At 39.6% G+C, this 24,548-nt stretch overlaps 3 protein-coding genes across 8 annotated transcripts; all 3 read right to left on the reverse strand.

Moving 5' to 3' along the window:
* Window positions 1-120: 120 nt before the first annotated feature.
* On the reverse strand, window positions 121-9,134 carry nme3 (NME/NM23 nucleoside diphosphate kinase 3). The gene is made up of 5 exons (XM_053614886.1): window positions 8,990-9,134; window positions 4,374-4,504; window positions 2,529-2,630; window positions 2,271-2,383; window positions 121-1,172 (listed from the first exon to the last, which is right to left on the reverse strand). The coding sequence occupies exons 1-5, from the start codon at window positions 9,033-9,035 to the stop codon at window positions 1,055-1,057; spliced, it is 510 nt and encodes a 169-aa protein (XP_053470861.1). The 5' UTR covers window positions 9,036-9,134; the 3' UTR covers window positions 121-1,054.
* An 838-nt stretch (window positions 9,135-9,972) lies between these two features.
* On the reverse strand, window positions 9,973-13,926 carry mrps34 (mitochondrial ribosomal protein S34). The gene is made up of 4 exons (XM_053614941.1): window positions 13,129-13,926; window positions 11,312-11,634; window positions 11,128-11,170; window positions 9,973-10,722 (listed from the first exon to the last, which is right to left on the reverse strand). The coding sequence occupies exons 2-4, from the start codon at window positions 11,627-11,629 to the stop codon at window positions 10,424-10,426; spliced, it is 660 nt and encodes a 219-aa protein (XP_053470916.1). The 5' UTR covers window positions 11,630-11,634; window positions 13,129-13,926; the 3' UTR covers window positions 9,973-10,423.
* Window positions 13,927-14,337: 411 nt separating this feature from the next.
* spsb3a (splA/ryanodine receptor domain and SOCS box containing 3a) lies at window positions 14,338-23,136 on the reverse strand. 6 transcript variants are annotated; one of them, XM_053614929.1, is made up of 7 exons: window positions 22,938-23,136; window positions 21,754-21,886; window positions 21,252-21,430; window positions 20,914-21,101; window positions 20,130-20,232; window positions 17,588-17,713; window positions 14,338-16,666 (listed from the first exon to the last, which is right to left on the reverse strand). In XM_053614929.1, the coding sequence occupies exons 2-7, from the start codon at window positions 21,816-21,818 to the stop codon at window positions 16,305-16,307; spliced, it is 1,023 nt and encodes a 340-aa protein (XP_053470904.1). In that variant the 5' UTR covers window positions 21,819-21,886; window positions 22,938-23,136; the 3' UTR covers window positions 14,338-16,304. The 6 variants fall into 6 exon arrangements, with proteins under 6 accessions (XP_053470904.1, XP_053470900.1, XP_053470872.1 ...); XM_053614925.1 differs by having other exon boundaries at window positions 21,748-21,886; XM_053614897.1 differs by having other exon boundaries at window positions 21,252-21,435; window positions 21,748-21,886.
* Window positions 23,137-24,548: the final 1,412 nt, after the last annotated feature.

The raw sequence follows: 24,548 nt of genomic DNA on the forward strand, positions 1-24,548 counted from the left end.
TCGTAACAATATTTCTGTGCCCCAAAATCATCAAGTGACATGAAAAGGTTACATGGCCTTCCAAAAAGCTTTAGGATTACAGCTGACACACTGCTGTGTAACATGTACATATAAGGTGAATGGCTTTAGAAAACCCTTTATTTTATAACAAAGTACACCACTTGGTCAGCAGAACACAAGAAACATGTCAGAATTGTCATCCATACATACAGTAACACATACGCGTCAGGATCTACAAGAGGCCACATGCAATGTTGAAACAATGCCTTTCCTTAAGTTTAAAAATGGGTGTAGCTTTAATAAAGTTGCTGGAGTGGTTTATGACTCATGTTAGCACAAGCCTTCCGTCCGAGATTGTTATAAGTGCAGCACATACATTTTTTTCCAGGTTATAAACTCTGCATTCCTCAAGTAGTAGATCCATTTTTGCTTAAATTTGCAATTTAACAACACAAGCTGACAATAGTGATGTGCTAAAATTTACATTCTTGGCATTCCCTTTTTATTTATTTATTTATTTATTTATTTTTAACATTGTGACCAGGGCGTCAATGCTAGTGGGAAAAGTCAAATTAATTATCATATAAATCTAAATCCATATATAGAAACAGAACTTAATATGCAACAGTAGTCAGCATTTAAACTGCAAGCTAACTAATGAATAAACAGGCAGTTAAATATTTTTATAGCGTCAAGTTTTTGTTTTTATGCTTCCATTCAGGAAACACATGCTGGACCACAATAGATACCTATTGTAACTTTTGAACATTGCAAAAAGGCCAGCAAAAGAAACAGCATGTGTTTAACTACTAATCAAGGCAAATAAAAATAAGACTTATTTTAACGTGAAGTCCTATAATGATTTGTAGGTTTTTTTTGGTTTTTTTTTGCTTTAAGTACAGAGAGCGCTCTGCCGTACCCATTGGTGCTTCTCTAGAAATGCCACAAGGAATTCAAGCTTTGGTACCAATTTTGTAGAACTGAACTTCGTATTGCTAGACATACATCAGGCCACAATGCTGTGTGTGTGTGCTGATGTGGTAAAGGGAAGGCCTCATTCGTAGATCCAGTGCTCAGTGCTCTCTTCCCAGCAGACGAGCTCATGCTCTTTGAACCACAGGGAGATTTCTCTCTGAGCACTCTCCACTGAGTCACTGCCATGGACAATGTTCCTGCAACACAAGACATACACCAGTTTAAACAGGACTAGCTAGTACATATTAAGCTACTATTTTGTAATCTGTTCTGCATGCCATCTCTTAAAAAATACTGATCCTGAGGCCTGATTTAAACATACAGTATGAAATTTATATATAAATAAAAATTAACATGTGGCCCAAGTGCATCCAAAGTTGTATCTTCAGGAGACTGTCTCTGCAAAAAATTTGCCATTAGTGGTTAAAAAAATTGTTCGCATGAAAACATTTCAAATCAATTATCAATTGTAATAATTTATTCAGCCTAGCATTTCCTGAAATCACTTTTTTTTACTATGGGATTTTAGTGGTTTAGGGAATATAAAGCTTGAATAACTATAGTGCAGAGACAGACAAATTACAAGTTTATTAGCTCTCCCACTGTGCAAGTGAAAGCTCCAAAGTGTTGTCCAGTACTTTGTTAGCTGATGAACTGCAATGATGTATTAAAAGTTAGTTTAGTGCATTAATGCTGACTAAGGGATTCATCCATCCATCCATTTTCCATAACACTTATCCTATGCAGAGTCGTGCAGAGCCTGGAGCTTATCCCAGGGGACACCCTGTATAATGATAATGATAATGAGTCTTAATTGATCACATATACATATGCACAGTGAAATTCTTTTCTTTGTAAACCCCAGCATGTTAGGAAGCTGGGGTCAGATCACAGAGTCGGCCATGACACAGCCCCTGGAGCAGAGAGGGTTAAGGGCCTTGCTCAAGGGCCCAACAGTGGCAGCTTGACGGTGCTGGGGCTTGAACCCCCGACCTTCTGATCAGTAACTCAGAGCCTTAACTGCCAAGCCACCACTGTCCCTATGAGGTGCCAACCCACGGCAGGGTACAACTGCACACCTTCACACACTACAGACAATTTAGAGATGTTAATCTGCCTACAGCGCATGTCTTTGGACTGGTGGAGGAAGCTGGAATACTCTGAGGAAAGATGCAAGCTCTGTGCACACAGGGCACTGGATTCCTCTGGATTTTGGACACGTATTCTAGTGATTTGTCCACTCCTGTACCCAGTCGCATCAGCTACATTTAACATAAATAGACACTGGGACTGACCGGCCCACTTCTACGCTGTAATCTCCTCGGATGGTTCCTGGAAGAGAGTCGGCAGGGTTAGTCTCTCCGAGCATCTTCCTGGATGTTTTCACGACGTCCAGACCTTGCCATACCTGTGTGAGATTGAACAGATTGTGGTGGTTCACAGAAACAAACAGGTTTTGAGAACTGACACCATACTGCTGTAGGAAAGGATGCATTTAGTGAATCAAATGAGGAGTGGCAGAGGATTAAACTCTAGATGAATGTGTGTCTTACCATTGCTACAATAGGCCCAGAGCTCATGTATTTCACAAGGCCTTTGTAGAATGGCTTCTCTCTCAATTCCCAGTAGTGCTCCCTCAATTTCTCCTCAGAAGCCTAAGCAACCATAAACATACAGGTTTGTGATATGATACACATAGTTTCTTGGCATGACGATCCAGATGGAAAAAAAGTTGCAATCCAAATCCTAAATTATTGGCACCCCTTCAAAATTACATAAACGTTGCACTCAATGATATCTCCTCTTTATTAAAATAGTTAAAATTAAAAATGATATCTCCTCTTTATTAAAATTTTTACATTTACATAATTTGGCAGATGCCCTTATCCAGAGTGACTTACAGAGTTGATTTGTAGTCTCCATCAAAAACATACTCATGCTTGTATAAATAAATACAGTTGCAATCAAAATGATTGAGTGCCCATTGCAAATCAGGTTTACTGTAAAAATTTACAGACTTTTAGCTGTTTGCGAAGAACAAATCAAACAAAAGCAATTGAAATAGTTCAACACATGCAACTTGTAATGATTTCTCCACTTTCAAAATTATTCAACTACCTGAATAGAATCCCTCACAACAGCACAAATATGCAAAACAGGTGTTGTCTCAAGCACACCTGATATAACTACTCAAGAGCTTCATTAGTTGAACCAGGTGTACTTGAGCTGGAAAACATGAAATACCTGAACTGGCTAGGGGTAGAAAATGTATGAAATACCTGGACAGGGCAGAAAAAGAAATCTGCAACCAGATTTCTGAGAAGGCAGGTTGTGAAAAACCCTCGAGTGACTGCAAAAGACCTGCAGCAAGACTTGGTGGCAACAGGCACTCAGGTTTCAGTGAGCACAGTAAGGCACATACTAAACGCAGAAGGTTTCCATGCCAGAACTCCAAGACGTACACCACTACTGACCCAAAAGCACAACAAAAGTCGGCTCAAAATCATATAAATAAGCAACAGAAGTTTTGGGATTCTGTTCTGTGGAGTGATGAAACAAAACTGGAACTTTTCGGCACGATGGATCAGCGGTATGCCTGGAAGAAAGAACACTGTCCACAGTCAAGCATGGTGGTGGCTCGGTGATGCTCTGGGGCTGCTTTGCATCCTCTGGCACTGGAAGCCTGCAGCGTGTGGAAGGCAAGATGGATTCATTGAGGTATCAGGAAATCCTATGAGAAAACGTCATGCCATCTGTGAGGAAGCTGAAGCTTGGGTGTCACTGGACCTTCCAACAAGATGATGATCCCAAGCATACCTCAAATTCCACCAAGGCTTGGTTGCAGAAGTCCTGGAAGATTCTACAGGGCCATCACAGTCACCTGACTTGAACCCCATAGAAAATCTCTGGTGGGATTTGAAGAAGGCAGTTGCAGCATGCAAACCCAAGAATGTTCCTGAACTGGAAGCCATTGCTCATGAGGAATGGGCTAAGATTCCTCAGGAACGCTGCCAGAAGCTGGTGTCTGGCAATGCATCTCATTTGCAGCAGGTCATAACAGCAAAAGGATGCTCTATTAAGTGCTAAAGATGCTTGCCATGAAGTGGTTGAATAATTGTGGGACTTTGTGTTGAACTATTTCAACTGCTTGAATAGTAATTTTGATTGCAACTACAGGTCAGGGTCTAAAAAAATACAGATAAATTACTGATAAAGCAATTGCAAGTCTCTACCTCAAGCTAAGGTAAGACATGAAAACATGTTAAAATCCAGGTTTAATTGTGGCTGTTGGGCTTTCACTAATAACATGATATTCAGTATACCATGCCAGCCCATAAGCATAGCTTTTTATGTGTAAACACATAGGAACTATTTAAGGTGCAGTTTTTTTTTCTTACCTGCAGGAATTTCAGGCCGGCCAGTTTAAAGCCTTTTCTCTCGAAGCGGCGGATGATTTCTCCCACTAGTTTCCTCTGGACACCATCTGGCTTCACGGCAATGAAAGTGCGCTCGTTCACACCCGTCCATCCTGCAAATCCAGACACCAAACACACTTTACGTTTCTCATCAACATCAATCTAATAATCTGACACTATTTTCCAAAGAGTGGTCCAGGAACACCCAGGGATCTGTGAAGCATAGCCAGGGTTTCTGTGCATCAAACGTGAGGCAGTTACAATACTTTGTGCTGTTACTGTCCCCATGTTACAGCTATTATTGCAACCGACTGACAATAAGGCACATGATTTCTACATGAGAATGAAGATTTTACATGAGAATTTTGCATGTATTTTCTCATTTGTAAGTCGCTTTGGATAAAAGCATCTGCTAAATGAATAAATGTAATGTAAATGTATGAGAAACATCCTATTTTGTGAGTTTAAGTTTGAATGATTTTGAAATGAGTAATGACGGTGCTCATACACCACAATTAACATCAGATTTTTTTTGCTGTTCTGCTGCAAAAGTTTTGCAGCCACAGACCATTTACAGTAATAAAAGAAAGAAAGAAAGATCAACAGCACACCTCACACACCACAGCACAGCCTCATGTTAAAAATATAATGTAACCATATTTCCATCCATCCATCCATTTTCCGTACCGCTTATCCTTACTGGGTCACGGGGAACCTGGAGCCTATACTACCATATTTATTTACTGCAATTTGATTCAATCTGATTGTTTATGCTTGTTCTTATACTGAATTTTAGATTAAGTAAATGAACAATTTCCTATATGGAATATTAGTCTTCGTAACCAAACGTTGAAATCAAAAAGGTTTTTTGTTTTGTTTTTAAATGCATGCATAAGTTTTCTGGGAGGGAGAGAGACAGAGCGCGAGAGAGAGAGACAGAGCAAGAGAGAGAAAAAAGACAGAAAGTTGTAGCTGAGGCCTGGAAGAGTTTGGTTCATGTTGTTGCCATGTCGAGAAGACGCTGTTTCCACTTTGCATGCACTTCCAAAGGATGAGGATGTGAAGAGTCAGTGGTTTCATTATCGGACTCAAATTGATACGTTAAAACCAACACCATCGTTACCGTATCACTGTGTATACAAATGCTGAGAAAGCATACAGAGCTGAAATTCAGATATGGTAATGGGCGTTTTGTTTCCGGAACACGCTGTAAGCAGTAGACCAATCACAACAGACTGGGCCATCTGACCAATGAGAGCAGAGTAAGCTCGCCGAAAGGAGGGATTTAGAGAGATAGGATCCTTGATCAAAACGTTTCATACATACACTGTGAGAAAAGAGGGGATGCTGCAATGTATATTGTGAGAAAATTTGTGTTTTTGACCTTGGATGCATGTAAACCTACTTGAGGAGACCGCTAAAACAAAATTAGGAACCTTTAAAATAGCATAATGGGGCACTTTTAAAAAAAAAAAAAAAAAAAAAAAGAAGTGTGACGTCTTTCATTAATAAATTAAACATTGTAATCGTTGGCAAATTTCTGTTGTATAAGCGGAATAACACACGTGTAGTTATACGAAAATAATGCACAAATGTGTTATTTCTTATATAACAGCATCTCCAACAATAACATTGTTCACACCCAAATCAAAATCACACCACTCTTGTGGTGAAGAGCATTCCCCAGTGTGTTTTATATGGAAACCCTAAGAGGCCATACTTTATTTTCTTCTTTCTTGTTTTCTCATGATCAAGACTTAACTTTCTCGTGATTTCGACAAAAAAAGCAAAAAAAGCCAAAAATAAAAAGCTGTTTTATCATGAGAAAATCTCACGCCTTGTAAATAAGGCTGCAACAACTAATCGATAAAATCAACAATAATGGATCATTAAAATAATCGACAACGAATTTCATTATGGATTATTTGGGTCTGTGACGTAACTGTAGATAACCCCCGTCAGTGGTCACTTCACGATGGTGAAAAACGCATTTCTATGAATAAAACACATCTGAGAAACAGTAGAGGTCACAGACTGAGCTGCTGCGGGAAAACTGCACGATCCAGGTCGTCCAAAATATGAGAATGTTTTATATTAACGCTTCAAACAAACTCGTGAGTGTATTAACGCGGCTTGTCGTGTCAGACGCTGTGACAGATGTGTGTGCTGTTTAATGTGTTCCAGACATGTTTTCTTCAGCACAGAAATGACATTTTTACCTTTATATCCTTATCTGTAAATGTTAGAAATTCACACTAGTATTTCCATTTTACATAAAGACTCGTCCTGACAGCGAGCGAGTCTCCATTAAACTTCACTGAACGAGCGTGAGTCCACGCATACGCGTCAATCAAACAGCACGCAATAGAAAGGAAGCGCAATAACTCTGATTATTCATTTTGATCAAATACGTTGTTTGATGCTATATTTAGAAACAAAAGTAATTGTGTTTTATGAGAGCAGTAACTGTAACGGGGTTATAACATGTAATTGTATATAAATGTAAGAAGTATTATACATTTACAGAATAAAGTAACATGTTGCTGCGTTCAAATGAGTGAATGTGTGTGTTACTGCAGAACATTCAACCTCTTAACAGTTAACACTTAGTTTGCGCTTTTTAATATTTAAAAAATTCCTTTGCACAATGTATAGCATAGCCCACATAGATACACTTAATACCGTTTTCATAGCCTTCAATTTGCACAATGCTTGAAGGACAATATTGGGTAGAATGTGAAATAATAAAAATCGGCCTTTCAACCCTGACTAATCGATTAATCGAAGAAATAATCGACAGATTAATCAATTAGCAAAATAATCATTAGTTGCAGCCCTACTTGTGAATGGCACTGGTGTTGCATGCATATTGGCGTCTTCGTCATCACCTTCATAAATGTAATAATTGCCTGCTTTAGAGATGAACTTTATCTCTGCATTAAGAGAGGGGGGTGTTCCTTCCTCAAGTGTCGGACACTAATTTGGAAGTTGTCAGTCACTGACAGAAGTAGATCTGTTTCAACTTGAGTGAGTCCCTGGTAAAAGTAAAAAATGAATCTGTTCATCCATGATGCTGCGGGACTGCGCTAAGCTTTTGCTGCTGATGTTATGTCGAGCAGACAGAAAAATTAAGTCGTGATCATGAGAAAACATGAAAGAAGAAAATAATACTCTATAGTTTTATTCCTCACATATAATACTTCAAAAAAGGTTAGGTTAATCCACATAAGTGGAATTTGTTTTTAAGTTAAGTTTTTAAAGTGAAGTTCTTTCACTGTACAGATATTGGTTACAAATGAGTCAGGAGACTTTTTTTACACACTGTAAACTTGATGCGAACATTAGCGGTAGTATTATTACAGACTTTTTCCTCTCAGTGAAACCCGACTCACTGTCGACCACTTTGCCATCTGTTTCTCCTTCTCGACGCCTCTTGCCTTGACTCTGTAATTTGGCTAAACAACGCTTCATTTCAGGGTCATTACAGGGAATAAATGTGACATGGCAGGTCAGTTTTTAATTTCTAACTTTAGCCTTTTCTTTTGTAGAGGAGGGGCTTGGACACATGGGATATGTTGTCCTGAAAGGCACTGAGAGCATACAAAATTACTACAACAAGCACCAAGACACACACACACACACTACTGTAATCTTTATTACTCTACAGCCTTCATTATTATAAACCAGAATAACTTGACAGTGATGTTCACCGCCGCCATGTCGTTTAAATAACAATAATGAAAACGGCTTTGCATTAGGCAAATCAAGCAGGTGGAGAGACAAGGACACACAGCGATGTCCTGAGACAGAGCCGAGTCCTAGTTTTTGTTTGGATTTCCTCAGATTAACATGAGGTGCTATAGAAATGTATTTATATGTGAGAAGCAGGTAACCAAAACGGTCTGACGTCACACAGACACACCTGGGACACCACACCTAATCAATATCCCTCGTGCATGACAGGAAAGGAAACAACAAACAAACAAACAAACAAAAACTGAATTACGAAAAATAAAACTATTTCAAAAACAGATATAAATTACAGATAGGGTTAAAAGATTAAAAAAAAAACCTACAGTATGGGATGTAGGATTAGGATCAAGGGGACATGGAGGTCTTTGTTAGGCTAGCGGTATTAACTACTTATGCTAATTACATTACATATTAATTAAATATTTTTTAAAGAATAATAACAATAAAATTTAAGGTTCAATTCAAGTAGAGCGTTGCATTTATTATTTAGGTTTCTATCTCTCTATCTCACACACACACACGGGTAGCATGTAGGTTATACTGTCTTTAGGCTGTTTGTTTTGTTTTGCTAGATTTTATTCCGTCTGCATGAGCAAAAAATTGAGACGAAGACAAAATTTCGCGTCTTCGACCCGATTCTCAGATACCAAGTGTGTGTGTGTTTATTATAAAAGTGCATAAGTATATGGACTAAACCCAGCATGGCTGCTCCAGGACAGTCAGCTTAGCTAGCACACATTCATACACACATTTACTCTGGACAAAAGGTGAACGAGAGTTTTCCTCAGAAGACCGAGTATATTTCAGATCATCTTTAAGAAGCCCAGTCTCCAGAAAACACTCACCTGTCTTGAAGACGTGAGCGAAGAGGGTCAAGAAAAGACAAATCATGTCTGACGTTACCGGCTGCTCGGCCCCGGTCTCTCTCACGAGCTCCTCGGAGAAAAGGAGCGCGCGCAAGAACGTCTCGAGTATGGAAAGCCAAATGGGTCATTAGTCGCGTGCATAGTTTTCTCTGTGTGACGTTTAAAAGCGCTGTTTTGTTTTTTTTGACACGACGCATTTAACCACTCCATCATTCCACTTTATTACACATAACTTTATTTATGGAGTTTAAATGTTGTGAATTCTTTATATTTATGGATTTCTTGAGTTAATACTGATATCTGGTGAGAATTTCACATGAATAGCCTCATTGGAAATATCCATCCATCCATCCATCTTCTATACCACTTATCCTTTTCAGGGTCATGGGGGAACCTGGAGCCTATCCCAGGGAGCATGGGGCACAAGGCTGGGTACACCCTGGACAGGGTGCCAATCCATCGCAGGGCACACAAGCACATACACATTCACACACCCATTCATACACTATGGACACTTTGTACAAGCCAATCAGTCTACCATGCATGTCTTTGGACTGGGGGAGGAAACCGGAGTACCCGGAGGAAACCCCTGCAGCATGGGGAGAACATGCAAACTCCGCACACACAGTCATTGGAAATATAGTCACTGAAAAAAAAAATGTTGACGCATCCAATACTTATTTCTCTAACTGTTTGTGGTTCTTCCCCAAACTGTTTACACAAATTTGGAAGCACACAACTGTATGTTTTTGTAACATTAAGTTTGCCCTTCAATGTAGCTATGTAACAATGTAATTACCAAACATAATAATAAACATACAGGTTTCACTGTGGATACATCTGAAAAAGCAGCAGTACAAAAAGGAAAAGACAAATGTGTTGCTGCCATTGAAATATAGTGGCAAAGACAGGCATAGCTACACTGCAGCCCAACTAGTGAGGAAAAATCTTTCATTTGACAATTTTGTCATTAGTAATTCATTTTTATTTATAAATAATGCAAATGCAATTATCAGAGCATGTACAGTATTGGACATCACATAGAGAGATTACGCCTTCCTCTTTAAGGAAATACAACACAAAAAAGAACCTAAGGTTTAAATTGTCTCTGAATCATCCTTCAGTGGCCTGACTCCAAGGAAGAGTCTTCGACAGTCCTAATCTTTAAACAAAATGGGTAAAAGATGGTTTTCAAACATTCCAATTTCCCAAACATGGCTACCATTATGATACTATACACATCATGTTTACCAGAGAACATGTTTCTCGTCTAAAGGTCGATGTTAGCATTTGGTCAGGAAAAGCTTGTCCTAAATCGTTGTAAGAACAGCATCCACCTTGAGATTAACACCATACTGAAAAGAATGCAGGAGGAATTCATTACAGGTTTGATCTTTCTCTTCTGAATTCAGCTTACACGGGTGTTCCCTCCTTTTTCTGCTGTTCCTGGCTGCGGAAGTACTCTTTGCTGAGCAGAACATCTCGTTTAAGAGGTAGGCTGGGTTCAGGTAAGGTGCTGGCATCAACACCGAGCTCCTTGGCTTGCTGTGCTAACATCATGGCACGCAGGAGCGGTGGGTAGCGCACATGTCGGATGGGGGGTTCGGGGACAGGCTCGAAACGTGTAAAGGCCTCTTCTTCGTGTTTGGGTACCAAGCGCCAGTCGTGATACATGACCTTATCTATCTCCTTCTCAGAGGCTTCTTCCTTACCTGGAACACAATGCAAATGCAGTACATATATAAATAATCATTACATCTAACATTTAGGAGAAACCCAATGTGGATGCCTGTACATACTGATCATTGGTCTCACTGGAGACCAAAGCTGATCTGGTATTATTCACCATATTATCAAACACTGTATTCTAACACTAAAAATCCATTATCTAAAGATGGTGAGCATAATGTAGCTGCATAAATTGCTAAGCTAAACTTTGTGCTCCCTAGAGAGGGAAGTAATAAGTAGTAAGAACCCAACTAGAGCTTGTATGTTTTTTAAGTTCCTCAGATCCCATATTTTAAAAGCCAAAAAGCTTTGTATCTGTTGAGTTTCACTTAGTTATTTTTCCTGTGTTTAATTGATTAAAAAAAAAAAAATCCTGATTCTACACTTACCTTTAAATGTCAAAATGCCCCACGCTTTCCCATGGTCCATATTCTACAGGAGGAAAACAAGACAAATAAGTCACTACGTTCCTAACCTTTGACTCTAAAATGCTTCATGCTTTTCGTACGTTTCTGTCCATTTTTTAACTAGCCAGACTCTACAAACTCGGAGCGAGACATCCAATACTTGTACCTCTGCTGTATAGTCTACTTTCACTTTAGTTATCTTCCAGTAGCAGGGCTCGGTGTGCTCCTCCAGCCACGACTTCCGTGTAAAGAGCCGTCCCACACCGAACATGCGCATGCCAGCCAGGAGCCTGAAGAGTGGAGTCTCTTTCCGCACGTCCTGCCAGGCCAGCACTGGCAGCCTCTTACCGGTGAACGGCCGTGTCATGGTTTCATAGTCCAGGGCATAGCGTTGTGAATCCCGCGGCCGATTTTTCAGCTCTTGATAAGCCCGGATCTTTCGGGCCATCTCAGCAATCAGTCTCAAGCGCTTCTTTTTCACCATTGTGACTAAAGAAAAACAGACAAGAGAGATAAACACATAACATATAAGTGTACAATTCAGACTGATGGAGCGTGGTCATCTGACATACTACCAGATGAATGGCACAGTATGTCACTTTTAATCACAGGCAGGGCTGTGGTACAAATCGGCCAGAAGGGCTAAGCTCCCCCTTCCTTTCAAACACAGAAAGGTTTAATTTTTTGGCATTTATATCAGCTTATATGCTGTTAACAAATGTCTTGAGACAAAATAGTTTGGTGGAGCCAAGCATATCTCCATTAGTGGTCATTTAGAAAAACATGCAGAATGGTATGAAGATGTGAGGCTTGGGCTGATTTCTTCTTTTCTTTAAAGCCCAGACTGTAGATTCAGTAACAGTCATGTCTCGTGATTACATTTATACATTTTATATTTATTCATTTAGCAGACGCTTTTATCCAAAGCAACTTACAAATGAGGAAATACAAGCAAAGCAATATATCAAGCGGAGAACGATACAAGTAGTGCTACCATACAAGATTTATAATTGCTTCTAGAGAAGCAAAATGTGTGGAGTAGAGCTGTAAGTATCAGTGTAAGCATAGAAGGCTTTTTTTTCTTTGTTTTTTGTTTAAGTATGTTTTTTGAAGACAGTGATAGATTCTGCTGTCCAGATTGAGGTTGGAAGTTTTTGGGCTGATATTTTTTTATTGAGAGTTACTGAGAAGGCGAATGTGAAATAAGGTCCCAGGCATGATGAGGTGTATTATTTACTTTTTCATACTATTTTTTTTTTTTTTTAACCCAAAGATTAATTTGGAGAATAACAAAAAGAGTAGAGAGACTAAGATTTGTCCATTTATCCAACCAAAGTACAAATGAAACAAAAGGACAGATAACACGAGTGTATGTTTAATACATTTTGGTTTGAACTCAATAGAGCATTACAGACTACAACAAAAATAATTACAAATGCAGCTGCCTATCTACCTTTAAGAGTGAGTGAGTGAGTGAGTGAGTGAGTGTGTGTGTGTGTGAGAGAGAGAGAGAGAGAGAGAGAGAGAGAGAGAGAGAGAGTGTTAGTTTATCCCACATCGTTTATTATACCATCAATGAGACCTTGTGTCAAAGTATTCCTCAGCCCTGACAGCTTCACTGTTGAGCCAATAATATTAGATTTTACCCCATATCTAATATAACGCCTAGCCATCACTGTTCACAAGCTTGAACTGCCCACCATGCATGTATACTGAAAATAATGTGAATAAAAGATCACAGTATACTGGTACAGCATTTCTTACTGGGACACTGACAATGCGTTTGACAAACTCCTGCTTGATAGCTACAGAACCCAGAAGCGTCACGTGTAGATGTAGAGCAAATGGTCTAGTCCTACATGATACAAATAATATACACCCAAACAGTACAATGCTTTAAAAAAAACAACGTAAAAAATAATAATTAAACAACACATACATGTGATCGCGATAACCACGACAATAATAACACGTTTCTCCTACCTGTTTTATTTGATTTGACCTCCACAAACGCAACTTCCGGTACAGTGGCAGCAAAGTAAGCGTGTCGTTCGGAAACAGGGCTACAGCTCCGACAGTTCCTAGCTGTTCTCGTAAAATGACCGAGTAAAAAAGTAAATGTAAATGAAATATAATTTATATAAATGTTGTCTCCTTTTTGAAATACATCATAGACCTAATTAAAATATTCTCTTTGACAGTTTATGAGGTACATCATCTACCACGGGGGTTCTCAAACCTTTAGCTTTAACTAGTTATATAAACTCAGCAAAAAAAAAAAAAAAGAAAAAAAAAAGAAACGTCCCTTATTGTATTTTATTTGAGTGTATTTTAAAGATAATTTGGTAAAATTCAAATAAGTTTTACAGACATTTATTGGAAAGGGTTTAAACAATATTATTCATGCTTGTTCGATGAGCCATAAACAATTATTGCACATGCACCTGTGGAACAGTCCTCAAGATATGAACAGTTTACAGGAGGTAGGCAATTAAGGTCACAGTTACAAAAACTTAGCACACTAAACAGACCTTTCTACTGACTCTGAAAAACACCAGAAGAAAGATGCCTAGGGTTCCTGCTCACCTGCGTGAACATGCCATAGACCTGCTGCAGGGAGGCATGAGGACTGCAGATGTGTCCAGAGCAATAAACTGCAATGTCGGTAATGTAAGATGCCTAAGACGGTGCTACAGGGAGACAGGAAGGGCAGCTGATCCTCCTTGCAGTGGAAAATGACATGTAACCATGTGCCCCGCCCCCAGACGTGATGGAGAACTTGAAAATGCCTTGGTGGAAAATCTCACAGCAAGGAATGACAAATTTGGTGCAGTCCATGAGGATGAGATGCACTGTAGTACTTAAAGCAGCTGGAGGCCACCAGATACTAACTGTTACTTTTAATATTGACCCCCCTTTGTTCAGGGACTCATTATTCCATTTCTGTTCTTCAAATGTCTGCTGACACACCTGACAGATTCATACAAAAGAAACATCCATTAACCACCCTTTCAGTGTCACTGTTGTGCCGAAAATGGTATACTATACAAACAATAACTTGGTTATTATAAATTAGCAACTGACAGTCAGTGCACCTATATGGTAGGCGTACCTTATAAAAGGGCCAATGAATGTAGATGCGTAGGTTGATGTGCCTAAAAACCAAACCAAATAAAGGGGTGTACACTCAACCAGTTTTTAATCCTTTATTACGCTTAAAAAACAAACAACCTATATATCCAGCCATTTTCCCCCCGGTGTATATGATTTTCATTCAACTCTTTTAATCATACATCAGTTGAAGCCCATGCTTGACATATAGTAAAGGGAGATCGAGAAAAGAGAATAAGCTAATACATATAATACATACAATATGTACAGAACAGACTGAATTTTCAGCCCCATCCTCCCCCGCATTTTCCATTCTTCACAGTAAGACAAAAAGCTCAGTATGAGATGGTCATACATAATTTGAAGATGCAAGATACAGGAAAAATAGCAAAAAGACAACATCAGAAAGCTGGCATCATTGAAGCTGTATACAAATCTATCCATCCATCCATTTTCCATACCACTTATAATACACAGGGCTGCAGGGAGCTTGGACCCTACCCCAGGGAACAAAGCAGAGGACACCCTGTATGGGATGCCAACCCATAGCAGGGTACAAACAGAATTTGGAAATGCCAGGTCAGCCTACAACAAATCAGCATACACGACGCACGTCATTGGACTGGGAAGGAAACCGGAGTACCCAGAGGAAGCTCCCGAAGCACGGGGAGAACATGTAAACTCCACACAGGGCAGGGGTGTGAGGGACACCGTGCCCCACCTGCTGTATACAAATGTTGTAGTTATAATGTAATTTGATGACATAATTGCATATCCTGAAGGTCTGCCAATCTGACTCAAATCAGTGTAGAGAAATGCTTGGCCAGGAGTGTCTGCAGATTTTCCAGAGACCACAACTTGGGAAGGAAAAGACAAGTGGATGACAATCTTTCAAAAATGGCAGTGAGCATGTTGATATTCTGGGCTCAACAAATTTTACCCTATTTATCAATCTGGTCACTACCATTTCTAGGAGGTTGTGATCTACTTGTCCTTTCTTCCTGGTAAAAATATATGAACTATCAAAATATACACATAAAACTCAGTATATACACAGGAGGCCAACATTAGTACATAGGCCTAAAACATCATATTCAGGGTCTAAACTGTCTGCTAAAATAGAAAACAATGTTGTTTTCTTTTGTAAATTGTACATTCATAGCCAATGGACAAATGTTTAAAAAAAAAAAAAAAAAAAACCCCCCCGAGTCATTTTTAGTTTTCTTGCAATCAAAACAGAGATGGATTGAACTGATGACGCGGTGATTAATCAGAAAAATACTACAGCCAAACCATACATGTTGGCACCTCTGCTTTGAAGACACCCCTGTATACCATTATATTGTGGCATAGCTGTATAAAAGACATTAATGTGATTCTTCTAAACTTCTCAAAATGTAGTAACTGCAAGAAATAGATGTAATAAATGTAGCATACAGTACTAGATTCAGCACATCAATGCTATACTGATGAGACCTGCTGTCAAACTAGTCAAGTATCCATCTGAGTGTCCATTTTACTCATTCTACTTGCTTGGATATAAGCTATGTTGAAGTACAGGTAGACAAGGGCACAGTGCTGAAGGTTACAGGTAACGCTAAAGTTAATACTGAGATTTTATATAACAGTTCACGCAGGATGGAAAAGTGAGATATATTTTTTGATCCAAAACCCTGAAAGAGAGAGCAGGGACAGAGCAGGAACATTGAGCACTATGCTATAAAGTAGAATGACAGTTCATTGTTTCGTTGTGATTCATCAGACTGCATGTGCGTGTCTTTTACATGATCTGTACATCAGAAAAGTTTCTGACTATGGTCCACACAATGAAATGCAATTTTAACAGTCCCACAGAAATTAAAATCTAACAGTATGTGGAGAGGCTTCTTGTTAAATCAGATACATTAATATCTTAGACGTGTGTTTTTTTTGACAGTCCACTGTATACGAGTCTGCAACTGAAAACACTTGACAATGTATTAATTGTAAGAGTGAGTGAGTAAGTAAGTGTGAGTGTGTGTGTGAGATTGTGTGTATGTATATGCGCCTCAGGTCCAGCGGCAGCGTTTCCTCTGGCAGGCCTCAGGGTCGGAAGCGCAGCCGTCCGACTCGCTGCCTGAAGAGGGCCCGGCTGGTGTGTGTGTGTTTGAGTTTGTATGCATATGTGAGTGGTCTAAGCTTAGCACCCAGCCAAGTTTGGAATGTAGAAGGTGCCTGAGTCCTGGTGGGAGGGGCAGCACTCTGAGGGCGTCGGCTCCTGAAGGGAGGAGCTTACGCAGGCGCCAGCAGCAGAGGTACTGGAGTGAGGTGGGAGCGGAGACCGAGCGGATCACCTTCATGCTGCTTTTGGCAGCTGTGGAACATGCCATGGGGAACACACGCTTGTTCTGCAGCTCTGTAGCAGCTACACCTATACACATTCAAACACACATTGCATTAAAAAATGCCATGGAACAGAAATAATGCATATATAGGACTAATAACTGAACTCATCCTTACTCAGCGTGCGTTCTAATACTTTTATTATCCCTTATTGACTTCTATGTGTGATCTGTACGGTCTGTTTCCTTCAAACTACGTACTACATGGCATTCTGACCAAGTCTGCAGATATGGTAACTCAGCGGTCATTTCACTTAAAGGGGAAGTTTGCAATTCTTGGCAACCCTCTGCCTCCTGTAAAGAAAAGTGCAATTACAATAAAAAAAAAAAAAATCACAAGTCTAAATTCCTCTTCTCCTTAACTGACAAATGTTTATGTTTTTAAAGGAAGCAAACTTGTGGGCCATAAAAAGGTTTAATTTTAGAAGCCTACAATAAATCTCTAATCAATATTGAAATACAAAAAAAAAGCTTGAAATGAATAAACGAACACAGTCCATTGCATGGTAATATCGCAAATCCCAATTTTTCTACAGTATCTTTCACATTATGTGGTTATACAGGAGTAAGACCACATTTATATCTTACAAACTGCTCCTTTAAGCTAATCAGTGTATCCGAACAGCCACAAATATGATGGAGAGTATGCGAAAAGGAAACATAAAGGATAATTTGACAAAGCCACATTAAAAACAGTAAACAGGAAGTGTCAAAGTTTCCATGCTGATACTTTATGCTAGATAACGTGTTTGAAAAGAGCCTGGAACTCAGTTCTTCCTGTGATGAGCCTGATAAAGTTCGTCCCTGGAGAGCAGCTCATACTTTCTTACGTTCTACGTTACAGATGTGTGAGCCTACTTCTACTGTGCTATTCTGTGGCAAACACAATTTCAGCATGATCCCGTTGTCATGATGTCAAGATTATTAGCGATATGTAAAGTGCCTCTTACCGATGCATTTGCGATTTTTAAAGAAGGTGAGAGTTCCATGCCAGGTGTCCAAGTGAACGCCTATGATGGATCCCTGACCAAACCGCGATGAGAAGCTCACTTTGTCACCGTTATGATGCAACAACCCTAGAGACCGACACTCATAGTTAGTTATACACAATACTGAAACATAATAAAAACTCATGGTGCTGTATGTGGTATTGTGGATGCATTTTTACCTACATTACATGTTAGATGTTTGGAAGCAACATTAACTAAAAGATTTTTTCCCCAAAAATTTCTGTTCTGGAATTTATTTAGTAAATTAGGTGTGTTCATTTTAAGTTTGTATTGTAAATAGTTGGTGACGGACTGTCAACAAACACTAACAAGGCTTTTCCCATATTATATCCCATATACTAAGAATATAAAAGATTATCCATATAAAAACTGCAGTAACTGCATTAAACAGATTTAAATCTGATCTTGAACCACTTCAGAATATCCAAGACAAGTTTAAGTATAAATAAACTACATGACCAAATGTTTGTGGACACCTGACCATCACACCCATGTGTCTTTGTTGAACAGCCTATTCCAGATTTATTTCCCCGTTTCTGTTATAATCAGGGATGCACATAACTTTTTTTTTTTATTCTGGTTCTCAGGAGAGCACTTGGAGAGTTTGTACGGTGCTCACCCCCACGGTCACGTGAATGATAAGCCCCTCCGACGTTCACTCCTAGTCTTTTCAAGAATACCATATCCTCAGCATACGAAGACACAGGACGTACGTGTTTCGCTTTATGGAAGGCCACGAGAAAAACATCACACAGAGCCTTCTGTTGCTCTTCATTCACCTCGGTTTGCCATCTAGCAAGTGGGCGACTGGATATTTCATCTTGACTAGCATGTTATCCAAGACTATTAATAGCTTGTACAACATCTGCTTGCTCCTTACTCTTTTCATGCTTATCAAACACTGGATGACTGAAACTCTTTGTCCCTGCATAGAAGGCACTAGAAGGCGTATCTTACACTACATTTGACTGCGCTCATAGTCAGAGTCAAGCCATGGCACCTCTTGAAGCCACCTCTCCGAGAAAACGCTTTTCTTTATATCCGGCTCGACCTGACATTTCTTCTGAGGTGGCGGAATGCCAAATAAGTTGCTTAATGTCTGATGTTTTTTGAACATCTCTCACACTATTACAGTCGATCCAAGACAGTGACTGTACATTTATAGCTATTGGTACGCAAATGATTGGTCTAAGCTAGTTAACCCTTCGCATTTTTTATTTTGGTCACGCATGCGCACCAGTTATGTGCACCCCTGGTTATAATAACCTCCACTCTTCTGGGAAGGCTTTCCGCTAGATTTTGGAGCGTGGCTGTGGGGATTTGTGTTCATTCACCCACAAGAGCATTAGTGAGGTCAGGAACTGATGTTGGATGGAGGCGGCCTGGGGTGCAGTCAGCGTTCCGGTTAATTCCAGTGAAGGGAAATCTTAAAGCTACAGCATACAAGGACATTCTAGACAGTTCTGTGCTTTCACCATTGTGGCAATAGTATGGGGAAGAACCACATATGGGTGTGATGGTCAGGTTTCCATAAACTTTTGGTCATATCGTGTAAATCCGTCTCTCTGAGCAATGTTTTGACAAGAATCGTCCCGATACTTTATGTTATAAGGTAAGAACATGAAACTAGTACAAAATATTTCAAGCGGTGCTAGCTGTTTTCAATTTAACGGTTTGTAAATATCTAAATCTGTACGATTGAACATGAATTTGACCGTACAGATCAGTACAGATGCCCAGCACAATACACCCCCATCAGTCTTCACTTTGTCATCTTCTAAAGATTGGATGCTGAAATGAGAAAACTGCTGCTGTGGATGGTCCCACACGGATACAACAAATATTTGCACTTTCCAAAAACGGTTTATGCCTGAGTCTCATCCTAGCTTCAGCGAATAATCTCATATGGGTTCGGTAGATTTGTACCCAAGAACTGCTTCTGTAATCATAAAAAAAGTGTCCTGTGCTCATCAGAGGACTCTTCTCCACAATCTACTCATACTGAACATCATTCTGAAATCTACATCCGGATATTTGTGAAGCCGTTTTGTGACAGTGGCTTCTTTTAAAAGAGTCATACAAATAAAACTGAAATAAAAATTTAAAGCAGTACGCAAAAATCGAGTTGTCTGAAGTCGCAACCTTCTCTCGCATAGACCGAATCCACATAAGCTCAAGACAAACATGATCACCAATGTTGTCAAGTGTTACAATTCGCATATTATATAAACGATGCAGTAATCAGATTTTAATCCAGGACGTTTGGGGCAGATTTGACGACAAGTGTTAACGTGCATGTTTAAACTCTTATCGGGGTACAATCCAGATCCCACACGCATCAAACAAACAGGTGTAAATAATGAAAATCTTGATGTCAGTGAGCACACCTTGTTGTTGGGAAAAGTGATTTATTTGTGAAGTAGTTTGGAAATTTTTTTTTTTTAAGTCACTGCTTGCTTGCAGTGCCCTATAGTGTATTTACCTGTATATGACAAGCCCCAGCTGTCTTCATCTTTTCCCAGTAAACTGCAGAATGTATGTCGGTATTTGTCCAGATTGACATCTGATGTACCAATTCCTACCATCTGCAAACCACACACAAAAAGCTCATCATCATTACACAGGCGATTTACCGAATTAAAAACTTTGGCCAATAACTGGAGAAAAAAATTAATTTGACGTGTTTGTTCACAAACATGTCAAACATCACATATCTCTACATAAAGCAGAGGTGCCAACATTGCTAACCAGATATCCTAGCAGGCACAGAGAAAAAAATGGATTTTACCAACAAAACTCTAGAGTACGTTGTGGATGAGAGATGAATAAAAATAAATAAATAAATAAACAGATTTAAGAGAAGCAACAGTACAAATAAGTGCAAAGGCAAGGCAAATGCATTCCCTTTTTTTTTTTCTTTTTTTTTTTTTTAAACTGATGGCACTACAGTCCCACCAACTTGTTTTTTACTGGCTCACAAAACCAAAACTCATGACTTCAAAGGTCAAAATTCACCCAGATAAAGCTGCCGCAACGTGGAAGTAACCGATGTGAAAATCAGGGTCCTTTAGATCCTGTGTCCTTATTTCTTCAGTGAGTTGGCTTTTCTGCCAGACAATTTTATTACGTTTACTTCTGCTTTAGCTGAAGGATGTCTCCTGTAATGCTGTTATAAGGGGTCATAATTCATTTAAAAAAAAAAACAAAAAAAAAACCACCCCCATGAACACAAAACTAGACTCAGAAAGTACTCTGTCAAACCGCACCATGTCTGTTCCATAGACCGGAGAGGTCATTTTGATCTCCCAGAAGTGCTGTCCCTCTGAGAGCTCCTTGGAGCCACGGATAGCCGCCGTGCCGCAGCTGTACTCCGAGTGGAAGCTCACCTTCCTGTTCTCACAGCTCAGCAGCGTGGCTGCTGACCGACTGCCCTCATCCCACACCCAGTCGAATTCTGACACGCAAACACACACATAACGCATCCGATCAGACACTCAATACATCATTTAACAGCGGAGAAAATGAATTTGGGGAAAAAAAAAAAAAAAAAAAAAAAAAAAAAAAAAAAAAAAGAGCGCTGTAGAATTAAAATAAATCCGTGCACCTGTACCTTGGTCATCTTCACCACAATGGCAGTCACGCAGCCGTGCGTAACTGCGTAGACGTGGGTCGTAACTCGATTCCATCTCCAAATCACAACCACAGTACGACTCTCCGGTTACTGGCACCGCACTTGGCACCGAGGGTACAATGCCAGGATACTCGGCCTCTGAATCTGAGTCACTGTACTAAACAACACAAATACAGTATATCATGTGTGTGACAGTTCCAAGGTTTTTTTTTTTTAAACCAGGCAATAATATATATCTTAGCATGTGGATTTCAGCAGGACTTTGTACAATGCATGAAATTAGCCATCTTAGTAAAAAATATGCCCCTTTAATTCCCAGTAAAACCACTATTGTAAGATCTATCTATTGCTGTGTTGATTCATTGTTCAATTAATAATCATTAATCACATCTGAATCTGTTTCTGATCAGTAGCCTTCTGCTAGAATTTTCAAAAAGTTCAGCTAATCGTGGCAGGCTCAGACACATACACTGACCTGTAGGCGGTCACAACCCCATTCATCGCTCTCGGAGGGCAGCACCAGCGTCTTTGCATCAGCATCCCGCCGAATTCCGCTCCACACACTGCGCCACGCTCGACTGTTTCGGCTGCGCCTGGACATGCCACACCTGCAAACAATTCACATTAACGATCATCCGAAATCATTCACCGGTCACCACCGTTTCCCATCGATCAATCACCCATCACCACCATTTCCCATCAATCAATCACTGAGCACTCTCATGTCCCATAAACCAATCACTGATCACCAATGTTTCCCATCAACCAATCATTCAATATTGCATGTCCCAGCCTTGCACTTTGTTCTTCATTTTTAACACGCAAGTTATTCCATCCATAACCATTTCTTCCATGTCTAATTCACGACTACTTACTGTTTCTTCTTGTCTGCGTTCTTGAAGGTATAGTACATATAGTACGTATAGTATTTAGTAAACGTGCAAAAGGTTAATTTATTCTTATGATAAGACATAAATTATAATATATAATTTCCTAATCTGATAAAACTCTGTTCGATTTATTCATCATCGTTTCCAAGGGTCTTCGGAAAGTCTTCCTTCTTCATGTAACCTAATTTGTAATTTGATATGTAAACAAAACAGGATGAGCCTACGAACATGCAAAAGAGTCCATGACGTCACCTAGAGACTTTGAGCGTGCTTTACCTACATGCCCCTGAAAAGAGTTGGCAACACGGTGCTGCCTTGCAATCCAATTTACAAGCAAACCGGGTTAATACAGCGACCTGAAAACGTGGCCATTCAAAACGTGTCATCTATCAGTCTCAATACTTCATACAAAATGACTTATAAATCGTGCTAAATCACTGATCAGTTATAAATCTTTTTTTTTTAAGGCTTGAAACCGGAAAAGCAGCTTTAGAGCTCTTCTTCGGCCTAATCAAAGTGATTAGCTACAGCTAACTAGCTCAGCTAAGGCTCCTTTTTTGTTCATTAGTTTATTCAATATTATCCTTCTCAGCATTAAGAGCAAAAACAACAGCCAGTCATGAGATAACAATATGCGAACGTCGGAACATCATCCTGATGCAGAAAGTCTTATCCAGGTTAGTTAACGGCTTCTTGAGTTAGCAAGATTAGCATCAGTTAGCAGTCTGCGGTCTCAGTAGCGCCACATAGCACTATCAAGCTAATTTACCAGCTTTGTAGATGTCACCGGACAGCCCGCGGGAATCCTGCTCTTTTTCCGTTATCGTTACAGTTCCGTGTGATTACGAATAAATAATTTTGTGAGAAATATATTACTAGCTATCTCGCTCTTATGACCTACTTTCAGCACACAGACGTAAACAATACGGCACCGAGTTCCGCCCATTTTCCGCCAATGACTGACGGCCAATCAGGTGATGGGGCGGGATTTATTTTCTAGCCTCTCCTCTTATTGGCTACGTTTTTGTCGTTTTAATGACGCAATAATATGTCGTTTGGAGTAATATGTGTATCTGTAGTTTGATAATAAATCAGTGTCTTATATAATCTCCTATATGCTTTGAAAATGAAACTGCTGAAAAATTTGTGTCATGTTGCACTGACACTTTATTGTACATTCCTGTATTAATGACATGGCAGAAAGGCACCTGACCATCACACTCATATGTGGGTCTTCCCCAAATTGTTGCTAGAAACCCTTCACTGGAACTAAGGGGTCCAAACATGTTCCAGCTTGACAGTGCCCCACAACGTGTACACAAATCACACAGTCCATGAAGATATGGTTTGCCAACGATGGTTCCCCAGGCCTCCTCACCCAACATCAGTGCCTGACCTCACTAATGCTCTTGTGGCTGAACGGGCAAATCCCCACAGACGCAATTCAAAATTTAGTGGAAAGCCTTTCCAGAAGAGTGGAGGTTATTAGAACAGCAAAAGGGGGTTAAATCTGGAATAGGATGTTCAACAAGCACATATGAGTGCTGTGGTCAGGTGTCCACAAACATTTGGCCATATAGTGTATCTGATTCTAATTCTGATATGGGTTATATCAAAATGTTAATTTCACATACCAGGACATCATGAAAATCTATAAGAATCCTGGCTCCTCAGGAACTGGAGTGCAAATGTAAAAAGATCTGCTCCACCCTGTAAGAGGAGTATAAGGCCTGATACGCGATCTCGTATGACTTGTTAAGCACCTACATTGTGCTCCAGACAGGTTTTTGGTTCACCTATACATATCATTTTATCTTCATGAAAAAGTATATGTATCTTTGCAAATTCAGATAAATCTATATTGTTCTGCCACTTGAATTGTACTGTAAATGTCATACACTGACACAGTTTACAGTGCCCTCCATTACTATTAGCACCCTTGACAAATATGAGTAAAGAAGGCTGTGAAAAATGATTTCAAACAACTGCAAACACAACACAGGTTTCTCAAAAATAATAATTTGTTAAATATAGGTGTGCAAAAATTATTGGCACCCCATGAATTCATATGTGAAAAATATATTTGAAGTATATTCCCATGATATTTTACCTTCTTTTTTTTTAGTACACCTGGGTGACTAGGAACAAGAAATTGTTCAACCGTGACTTCCTGTTTCACAGGGGTATAAATATGAGGTAACACATAGGCCAAATTCTCTTAGTCATTCATAACAATGAGTAAGACCAAGGAATATTACCTCATGCCCTCGGTTAAATATGGTGGTGGCTCTTTAATGTTTTGGGCTGTTTTTCTGCCACAGGACCTGGACATTTTCTTAGGATACATGGCATCATGGACTCTATCAAATATCAAGATATT

The sequence above is a fragment of the Ictalurus furcatus genome, chromosome 2 (genome assembly GCF_023375685.1).
Source record: "Ictalurus furcatus strain D&B chromosome 2, Billie_1.0, whole genome shotgun sequence".
In the NCBI taxonomy this organism is placed as follows: domain Eukaryota; kingdom Metazoa; phylum Chordata; class Actinopteri; order Siluriformes; family Ictaluridae; genus Ictalurus; species Ictalurus furcatus.